Raw genomic sequence first — 10,418 nt, forward strand, 5'->3', positions numbered from 1 at the left:
TCACCAGAACTGTTATTGTGAGAGTTAACTTTTAACTTAACATGACATGTTACAGGTTATATGTATCACTACACCAGTATGTAGTGTTTAAGTAGAGTTAGAGTCTGCTTTATTTGTGTGTTCCAGGCTCTCCAGAGAGCTGCAGGATAAGAATCGCCTTGTCCAGAGCCTGCAGCAGCAGCTCCAGGCCCACTCTTCCTGCAGTCACCACAGCTCAGACTCAGACATCACTGACAGGGTGACCTCCTCCAGTAAGAGCCCCGCCTCCACTCACAAGCTCCACTACAGCCATGGGTTCCAAGGTGACCTCTTCTGGGCTGAGATGTTGTGAATGTGTTAACTCAGGACATTAAGTAGGGGATGTGGATGATCAAATGATGAGATACTGTTGATCTGTAGTATAGGGGATGAACAGAGTTTGAACTTTTTAACAAAGCTGTTATCGCATAAAGGAATAATATAAATAACCACGACAGATTGCTTAGCTGCCCAATCAGCACATAACAGTTCAACTTCCCATGACAATGTTTAACATAAAAGCACATTTCCAAAGTAAATTGCCATGTGTTCAAAAAGGGAAGACTGGTCTATGTTGTGTAGAAAGATGACTGAATTTTGGACTCTGTCCTTGAGTGAGGATACATCAGGTAAAGGTGTGCTTCACATTTGCTCCAAATCCATTTGTTGGACCAGTACTCGCATTAAATATAAATATTTTTCCTGCGTTCAGATTGCCTCAATCAATGTGGCTCCCCTCTGTAATGGCATTAGTAATGGCACTTATTTTCCACTAATACTCATTGTTGTGAAGTCAAGTGTTACACACCACAAAGAAGCAGAGAGAAGGACAGGATGGGTGTAGGGTTTCCCCCAGCACTTAAAAATGCATTATTCATGGCCAGTATCCTGTTTAATCTCCAAATTGTGTTCCTCAAGCTGAGACAAAGGCTGCTATGATGGAAGTGGATTATATGTGACATGCGATCGGGCACTGTGAAGTTTTTGCCCAAATGCTCATTTACTGATGGCCACAGTGTGAGGGGCAAAGGTAGCTTTGAGAAAATGGAAGAGCGTGAGGGGGGAAAGGTAGAAGGTGTTGGCTCTCACGGCCGATGGAAGAAAGTACTGAAAGCTGCAAAAGATGGAGACAAAGGTATTACCTTGTTGGAATATTTGCTTGTTGGTTGTTAGTCATGATCCAGTTGGAGATTTTTTGGCTGCTTTCTGCTGTGTAAAATGTTACTAGACTTCATTCTTTTAGATCTTAATTTTTGTTTGAGAGGTTCATGTAATATTAGTAATGCATATTTCCAGATGTCACATTGTAATTGAAGTGTATACAGAAAAGAAAAGCGGACGTATTTGAAAAACAGCTTGCAACTCAGTGTGTATGGTTAGGCTAATTGTGTAGGCTAATCTTGTGTGTTCACTTTAATGGCTAGATGCAAAGCAGGCTGAGTGAAGCCTTATCTGGGATGTATTGTGTTACAGCAGAACCGGGGCTGCAGGGACTCTGCAGAGGTTTCTGTTGTACAGTATATCTACACCTGCTGAAATTCAGCCCATGGGCTCTGTTGTTCACACAGCCACCTGAACGCTCTTTACAGTTAGCATTTCATGCTTGGGGTTCCTAAAGGAGTTACATGTGGTGCATCTGCTTATTTTGGAGTCTGATGAGCACACATGTGGATGCCCTTTGGAGGAGCTGTGCTTAGTTTGTCAGACAGCACAGATAGGTGAAGTTCTGCTTTCTGGTTGCTCCATACAGGGTTGAAAGGGATGAATGGTGTAGCTGCTGCAGAGGCGCTTGAGCACCCTGCCACCGATGCTGCTCCAGGTACGGAACTGGAGGGGAAGCTCCTGGATGTATACTGAAAGTAGAGTGTTAGAAATATAGAGTTTCTAGCTTTGTTTCAGTTACGCAAGTTAATAGCATGTGTACACAACTCTGGTACAAATGGGCCACTTGCTAATATCAGTCCTTATATCTTTATCTTGTTAAGAGTACAGACAACTTTGTTTGGGTGAGATGAAGGGGTATGAGCACCAGCCTCCCCATGCAACACAGATGCATTTATCATGGCCCTACATTGTACCAGGGCCCAGAAAAATGGTAACATTTGCCTGACAGTTCATTACCTGTAATTCTACACCAATTTTAAAGCAAAGGTGAAAAAATAAGACAATTCTATCAGGGTGAATGGAGCTACAAAAATACTGGCTTTTTGTAAACTCTATGAATTCACGTGACATTCAGAGTTGATTTGAATGCATTAGCCAGTCACTGAGCCTGCATGTCTAGGAGCCTGTTTTTTCATTTTTCTCATAAACTACCTGTGATGATTTTGTTTTTTGTTAAGAAGTTAAAAACTGAGTAACTTACCCATGCCCCACATGCAGAGCTTTGCACTGGGATTATGCCAGCTCTGCAGTTGTTCCATTGGACACCTCACAACGTTTTTGCAGCACTGGTCATCAGTGTTACATGGGGGTTAGTTGAGAGTAGCAGCCCTTTTTGATGCAAAGGTGGCAGAACTTTAATGAGGCGGAAAGCCTCATTGAGCAATGTGCTCTACACTGTCAGGAGCTGGAGCGCAGGATAGCAGCACATGCCAAACGGCCATCCCGGGTGGCACTGAGAGGGACCCGCAGCTCCACAGCCTGCAGAGAGAGAATAGCCGGCTGCTGGAGCAGCTGAGGAGCAGTGAGCAGCTGAATGAGACACTCCGCAGCGAGCTGGACCTGCAACGCTCCATCCTGGTCCAGAGGGACGGGGCGGACCGGACCAGGGAGCGCGAGGTGGGCCGGGAAGAGCAGGACAGCAGCCGTGCCCCGGGCAGAACCATGAACCCAGGTGAAGCCCTTCAAAGGGTCCTCACACAGTCTGTTCCTGTGTGTTCCTTACATGAGGCAGGGAATCCTCCAGTCTCCCACATAAGAACATAAGAACATAAGATGACGAGAACAGGCCATTCGGCCCAACTAAGCTCGCCATTTCTTAATTAAAGAGTATCCAAAACTGCATCAAGTCTAGACTTGAACACAGCAAGGGTCTCTGCCTCAACTGGCAACCTATTCCATGTATTGATAACTCTTTGTGTAAAATAATATTTCCTTATATCAGTGCGGAACTTACTCTTAACTAGTTTCCATTTATGTCCTTTTGTTTTACAGACTGAACTCACCCTAAAGAATCTATTATAGTTAACCTTATTGATTCCTTTTATAAATTTAAATACCTCAAGTAAATCACCCCTAAGCCGCCTCTCGCTTAGTCTAAATAGGTTAAGTAACTTGAGTCTTTCCTCATAGCATTTATATTTCATGCCAAGAACTAATTTAGTTGCGCTTCTTTGAACCTTTTCTAGAGCTTCGGTATCTTTTTTATGGTGCGGTGCCCAGAACTGCACACAGTATTCCAGGTGCGGTCTGACTAAGGCATTGTATAATTTCAATATAACCTCTTTAGATTTATACTCAATACTTTTGGCTATATATCCCAGCATCCTGTTGGCCTTTTTTACTGCTACAGCACACTGCCTAGATCCTGTTAAGCTTGGGTCAACCATTACTCCCAAGTCCTTTTCAAATTGAGCACATTCTAGTTTTTTTCCACCCATGAAGTAGTCTTGTCTAAGGTTCTTATTTCCTCAATGCAAGACTTTACATTTATCTAAATTGAAAGTCATCTGCCAGGTATCTGCCTACTTTTGGATGCTGTTTAGGTCTTCCTGCAATACCTTAGTTGATTCTATACTGTTGGCTAGACACCCTAGTTTTGTGTCATCTGCAAATTTTACTATTTTACTTCTAACCTCTGCATCAAGATCATTTATGTATATAAGAAATAGCAAAGGCCCCAACACTGATCCCTGCGGGACTCCACTTCGTACAGGACCCTGCTCTGATACAATTCCTCCCACAGTTACAGTCTGCTTTCTATTAGACAACCAACTTCGAACCCACTCGGTGATAGCTCCTGTAATTCCCGCAGATGTCATTTTCAATATGAGTCTCTCGTGCGGAACTTTGTCAAATGCCTTTTGAAAGTCCAAATAGATAATATCATAAGCTTGGTTTGAGTCCAGACATGCTGTAGCTTCCTCAAAGAAGTCCAGGAGGTTTGTTAAGCACGACCTCCCTCTGCGAAAACCGTGTTGGTATCATTTAGAACACCATTTCGTTCCAGGAATAATTCCAAATTATCCCTAATGATGGATTCCAGTTTTTTGCATGCGATACAAGTTAAGCTGACAGGCCTATAATTTCCTGGTTCAGTCCGGTCTCCTTTCTTGTAGATAGGTACTACACTGCCATGTTTCCAGTCATCTGGTATTTCTCCAGTTTTAAGGGATTGCTTAAAAATAACTGTCAGAGGCTTGTAAACCACCTCTGCTAGTTCTCTGAGAACTCTTGGATATATTCCATCAGGGCCTGCTGCCTTATTTGTTTTACGTTTTTGAAGTTTATCTAGTACTTCTGCATCATTTAAATCAATTTCCTCTATAAGTCTCTGAGAACTGACTGCACCTGAAGGCATATGCAAAAACACTTCACTAGTGAAACTCTCCACAAAGTAACTGTTTAGTGTATCAGCAATAGCTTTGTTATCATAAACCATAACCCCATCCTTGTTTTTTATACCTCTTATTTCATCCTTAACCATACTTTTTTGACCATAATATTGAAAAAAACGTTTAGAGTTGCTCTTTGCATCTAGTGCAATTTGTCTTTCATAACACCTTTTGGCTTCCCTTATTTTTTTCTTAACTTGAGCTTGCATATTACTGTATTCAATCTTATTACTATATGAGCTCTCCAACTTGTATTTTCTAAATAATTTCCTTTTTTGTTTCAAACTGTTCCATAGCGACTTATTCCACATGGTATGTCTCACAAGCCCTGAGTCCTTTGGAGAACACAGCGGCTTAACTATGACTGTTTCTGAGCTTATTGAACTCGATGGTGCTCCCATAGTCTGAAATCACTCTCCTCTGCCTGCGCTCATGTGTTGAGTGAAAGCTGGGTGTATTTTGAAGAGGCTATGGAGCTGATTTTTGCTCCCCGTCCACAGATGTCTTGGCCGAGCACCTGCAGGAGATCCGCAGCCTGAGACTGCGCCTGGAGGAGAGCATCCGCACCAACGACCGGCTCCGGGAGCAGCTTGAGCGCAAGCTGGCGGAGTTGGAGAAGGACCCAGGTCAGGGAGAACGTTTGAGCATTCACAGGCCCGCTCCCAGTGTGAATTCAGCCCTGTAATACCCCTCTTCTCTCTGTCCAGCAGCTACAAACATCTTCATCCATGGGGCTGAAGAGCAGGGTCAGCTGGCCAATGAGGTTCGCTTCTTGTGGGGCCAGAACCAGGCTCTGAAGGAGCAGCTGAGCCTGGGCTCAAGAGGTAGGTCCAGCAGCTGGACTTCTCACACTGGGCTCAAACAACCAGAAGCAGCACTGGCTTCAGGCTTCAGGCCTCAGTCTGCTTCCATGTGATCTCACATGTATGCATCAGCAGTCAGTTTGCACAATGGCACACTGGCATCCCGTTGCATGGCATCTGTTAAGCCTGTCTCCGGTTGTTCCTCCAGAGGATGTCTAATTCACTGTGCAGCTGCTCTTTGAAGTGGGATGTTTCTCTCATCTTTCCTACTGACACAACTCAAAACACACTGTGATCTGGTGTACAGATAAACAGAAGGAGAATGAGAAGCTGAGAGAATCCCTGGCCAGGAAGACAGCCAAGCTGGAGTATCTGAGGAATGAGTCCGAGACACTGAGGAAGGAGAGTGGCTGTCTGCAGAGCCGACTCACCAACGCGATGGAGGACAACAAGCACCTGCAGGACTCCCTGCACTACAGCCGAGATGAGATCCACAGGTGTGTCCTGTGTTGAGCGAGCCATACCCAAAGCAGTCAGATAGTGGTGTTGTCTGGCATCTATATCACTGCACCCTCATGCATACAGAGCAGTCCTGTAGCTGCATTTATGAAGCAGGTATCACGGTTCTGTTAACAAGTGCTGGCAATCATTTCAGGTTACAGTGTGAAATAAATGTCCAGAGACAGCAGCTCATGGACAACCACCAGCTCCTGCAGTCACTGCGTGTGGAGCTTCAGGTGTACGAGCAGATCAAGACTGCGGCCGACAAGCAGACCGGTATGGCTTAACAGCTCTTCTCATTGGTTGTGATCTTTGTCTCGTTCTGTGATGGTTTCATCTGTGTGTGTGTGTGTGTACGTGTACTGTGTCGTTGAAATACTTCATTGCTGAATAGGTTAAGGTTCACTAGAAGACTAGAATAAGGGTTGAGACACACCAAGAGGAAGTTCTTTGGCCTGTGAATCTTTCTTTACTTAAAAATGTTCATCACAAGCTGGAGATATTAGAGGACATAATGAATGAGAAATCACTGCAGCAGTCTCATTGATATGAGGTCTTCTGTGTATGGCCCGGTCTGGTCTTCCTTGAGCTCTACCCTGAGTGCTGGCAGCCATAATTAGTCCTTGTGAGGTCATCAGTGAGGGTTCAGTGAGCAGCATGAGTCAGAGTCAGTCTCTAGAGCGCATGAATGGGCACTCTTCAGTGTGTTCCAGGCCATCGCACTTACAGCAGGATCAAACTGACACTGCAGCTACACACAATGACATTATATCGCAGGAACTTAAAAAAATGACTTTAAATGAAAAATAAAATTGACATTTCTCTTAAAATAAAGATTTAGTTCTTTTTTAGCAGCCTAGAGGAGCCTCTACTATGGATTAGAATAGATTAATGTCTTGTTAGATTTTCTGAAATGGTTTGTTTGCTGTATACTATCATTGAACAACAAATCTTGTTAGTGGACCCTTGGAGGTTATTGTTGTTGTAATGGATTACTTTTGTACGTTGCTTTGGATGAAAGCGTCTGCTAAATGAATAAATGTAAATGTACTTTATAAATACTAAAGGGGGGGATTTGACCAATGCTGATCACCTCATGCCACGGAAGAAACAGTTTCACTTGAAATAATCTGGTAACAGTCCAGATGTATGAAGGGAAATGAGGGAGAAATGAGGTCAATATTGACCTGAGTAAGTGCTCCACCAGTGATGTTTGGCTGGCCACTTAGTTTCAGAGTTGGCTCAGGATGCGTCAAACCCGGGGTCAGGAGCCCTGGACCTGAGTGAGCTCCTGTCCGAGATCCGCCACCTGAGAGTGCAGCTGGAGAGGAGCATCCACACCAACAATGCCCTGCGGCAGAAGCTGGAGGAGCAGCTGCAGAGGGGCGTGGCCAGGCCTGAGGGCTCGCACTCCACCATCCTCATCAACTACCTCCCACCCAGAGAGGCCCGCAGCGGAGGTAACCACCATCTCTCTTGTTTGAAATTTAGTTCAGTGCCGTGTTACTGGAGAGCCAAGATCATGCTTTATGTTTCAGATGATGGTACAAAATCCCCCACACACAATGGCCTTGATACCTCTCCACAAGGCAGGGAATCCTCCAGTGTCCTGCACGGTATGTCTCACAGAGGCCAAACTGTGACTGTTTCTGAGCTTGTTGAACTCCATGGTGCTTCCATAGTCTAAAACGCTGTCTTCTAGCTTTGCTCCTGGGCTGACTGAATGCTAGGCGTGTTTTCAGACAGTGTTTCCGATGTGTGGGGGCTGTTCCATTGGCTGTGGAGGTGATGTGCTGAATGTCTTGGCTGCAGAGGCAAAGAGGCAGATGAGGAGGGACCTGGACTATGTGTCCCAGTGCAGCGGCAGTTCCGCAGACAGCACCACCCCCACGCCCTCCCGGCTCGTCCCGGGACACCACGTCTGGGCCAACAAGAATGGTTGCCATGTCCTGGGCCTCATCGAGGACTACAGCGCCCTCCGCAAGCAGATCTCTGAAGGGCGGAGGCTGACCAGTGGGATGGACAAACACCTGCAAGAGTGCATCCATACTCTGTCTCAGCAGGACTCTGAGTCCAAGGTAAGAACACCTGGATCCATACGGAAATGAGGAGATCCACCATCCCCATCCATGCTGTGCAAGGCACTGGGAGCCGACACTGAGATGGGTGTGAAGAGAAGTCAGCTGCTTCCGCTTTGTCTAGCTCTCCGTAGTACTGTTACACTAAGAGAAGAGGGCCCTCACATTTCATGTTCTTGGTATTCTCAGGATCAGCAGCTTCTCAAGGGCTTCTCCACAAACATCAACACAATACAGCAGGTACTGGAAGAAGCGAGTCGCTTGCTGAAGCTCCTGTGGAGGGTCTCTCTCCCGGCTACAACCTCTGTGGACGGCACCCAGAGCCATCAGGTGTGCACTGCTCCCCAAGGGCAGCCTTAATTAGGGCCAAGCTTCTGCCATTACCAGGAGTAGCATCAACAAATGTTGCTGCGTGTATTTGACATTTTGCTGCAGTCAACCATCCACTGGAGGCGTTCGCAGCAACTTTTTTTCTGTCTGACCTTCTTTAACCATTATGTGAACAATTTAACCTTTACCTGACCCTCTTCCACCATTGTCTCTCAACCTGACCTCAGGATGATCTGTTGAAGAATGAGATTGCGAGACTGAAGAGCAGGCTGTCTCAGCAAGAGAGGATGCTTGCGGGGGCTGTGAAGCGCCTGCGCACCACCAACCGGCTGAAGGAGGGCATGGAGAAGATCATCATCGATCAGTGTGAGTCCCTCCTTGGAAATGCAGTTTGTCCGTGCTCCGAGTTTATGTGAATTACATTGATTAATTACATTCACAGAACCAGAACAGTCATATTGATTGCATTTTGTCTCCACAGTATCATTGACTCATGGTGTACTCAAGAAAGCCAGAGGCAATTTAGAGGTGAGTGATAATCTTATTCTTAGTTTAAGAGAATACATCTTGAGAAATAATACAGTACCAGTGTCTATTTTGTTCAGAGTCCAAAATTACAGATATCTGTGAATGTTTCTTCAGTTGGAGCTTACTGTGAATATTATACAGTAGTGGCATTTACATACTGTTTTTCTTACAGTGAACACACGCTAGTTCTTCTGCTATAGTAATGTGCTCTGTCTGTTCTTTTCCTCCTGTTTCATGACATCCTTTGATCTGAGCAATCGCAGACAAATTATTTTACACTTTTTGGCCTTAAAGGCTTACCAGGGCCAATTGAAGGTCAGTTTGTTTGTCTGAAGGTTCTTTTCGTGCATGGGTTTGTAATTTAGGCCTTGTGTGTGAATTTCAATTGTTGTTTTCATCAGACCAATATTCTACAGAATAAATGCATGCTGGTCATCCCAACTTGTTTACTTCAGACCTAGTTTGGCCTCATTTGAATTTCTCCCTGTTAGAGTGATTTTGTCAACATAATTAAATTTGTCACTTTTGCTGGTTGGTAAAACTAATGGCTTGAAGCTTAATTTCATCCCTACTTTTCACTACCTGTCGTGGAGCTTCTGGAGGACTCTCTTCTTTTATTGTTGCTTACCTTCCCTCATTGTCCACTTTTAAGGTACCAGCCTATGGACAGTGACCCATGGAGGGAACCACCATGAGATGTGTGTCCAAGAGCTCTGCCGGACACTTGGAGTCGCCTGAGGATCAGTGCAGCGACATGTCCGCCTCCTCCCCCTGTAGCTATTAGACCTACCCTGTCCCTTACTTTTTTCCTGCCTTTTTGCCTTTATTGCTGTCAAGGTACTTGTCCAGTAAAGAGTACTTGTTGGAAATGCTCTGTACTTGCAGAAATACCTATAAATTTAGACCTATTTTGATAACAAGGTTGTAAAGCATTTTATCATAGCAATAATGTAAAGGTTTTACTCATGTAAATACTGAACCCATCGTAACTTTTACACTTCAGTTTTAATTTTTGCAAACGAGACCTTTTAATTTCACTGCCTTTTTTCATTGTGAACCTGTAGAATGTGTTTTAAAAACCTTTTTGCCATGAAATAGCCTTCCTTGTTGATTCTGAATGTTCATTTAAACCGTTCACCTGAGAAACTGGTAAAAAGTTGTTAAAAGGCTAAGAAAAGAATGTACAGACACATTAAACGAGATTTTCTTGAAATGTTGTCCTTTTTGACCTTTTTGTGTATGAACATGGTGAAAGGAGATATCACACATGAACATGAAACATAAAAAAACTGAAAATGGCTACGTAGGAGTGAAAATGTGTATTTGTCTCTCACAAACTTAATCTTTAAAGAACATAATCTTAAAAAAATTCTTCAAAAAACTTTTTTGAGGTGGTATCCTTTACTGAATTTTTATAGTTAAGGACTTAGAAAGAAAGAAACTTAAAAGGTCCTTAAAATTCTGATACCACAGTTTCTTATACACCTCTTATTGTATTATGAGCCTGTGGTTTCCATGCTGTTTAGCCTTTTGGATGACTTTGAGGAGCCATCCTGTATTTTCTGCTGGTACAGAAGTACAGCTGAAAAGATAGGCTGCTTTAT

General features: G+C 44.2%; 1 protein-coding gene across 8 annotated transcripts in view; it reads left to right on the forward strand.

The window, feature by feature from the left end:
• Window positions 1-9,854, forward strand: part of cdk5rap2 (CDK5 regulatory subunit associated protein 2) — a 53,569-nt gene extending 43,715 nt beyond the window's left edge. For 3 of the 8 annotated variants that reach the window (XM_036528447.1, XM_036528453.1, XM_036528449.1), the window contains 15 exons: window positions 127-251; window positions 1,769-1,837; window positions 2,585-2,854; window positions 5,075-5,200; window positions 5,282-5,398; window positions 5,685-5,874; window positions 6,033-6,154; window positions 7,108-7,338; window positions 7,417-7,494; window positions 7,691-7,956; window positions 8,146-8,286; window positions 8,514-8,652; window positions 8,768-8,814; window positions 9,069-9,129; window positions 9,467-9,854. In XM_036528447.1, coding sequence (XP_036384340.1) covers window positions 127-251; window positions 1,769-1,837; window positions 2,585-2,854; window positions 5,075-5,200; window positions 5,282-5,398; window positions 5,685-5,874; window positions 6,033-6,154; window positions 7,108-7,338; window positions 7,417-7,494; window positions 7,691-7,956; window positions 8,146-8,286; window positions 8,514-8,652; window positions 8,768-8,814; window positions 9,069-9,129; window positions 9,467-9,552 — 2,068 coding nt within the window. In that variant the 3' untranslated portion in view covers window positions 9,553-9,854. The remainder of the gene's footprint in view (window positions 1-126; window positions 252-1,768; window positions 1,838-2,584; window positions 2,855-5,074; window positions 5,201-5,281; window positions 5,399-5,684; window positions 5,875-6,032; window positions 6,155-7,107; window positions 7,339-7,416; window positions 7,495-7,690; window positions 7,957-8,145; window positions 8,287-8,513; window positions 8,653-8,767; window positions 8,815-9,068; window positions 9,130-9,466) is intronic. The other 5 variants (XM_036528450.1, XM_036528454.1, XM_036528448.1 and 2 more) reach the window with 5 other exon arrangements.
• The last annotated feature ends 564 nt before the right edge of the window (window positions 9,855-10,418 follow it).

Source organism: Megalops cyprinoides, chromosome 5 (assembly GCF_013368585.1).
Source record: "Megalops cyprinoides isolate fMegCyp1 chromosome 5, fMegCyp1.pri, whole genome shotgun sequence".
NCBI lineage: Eukaryota > Metazoa > Chordata > Actinopteri > Elopiformes > Megalopidae > Megalops > Megalops cyprinoides.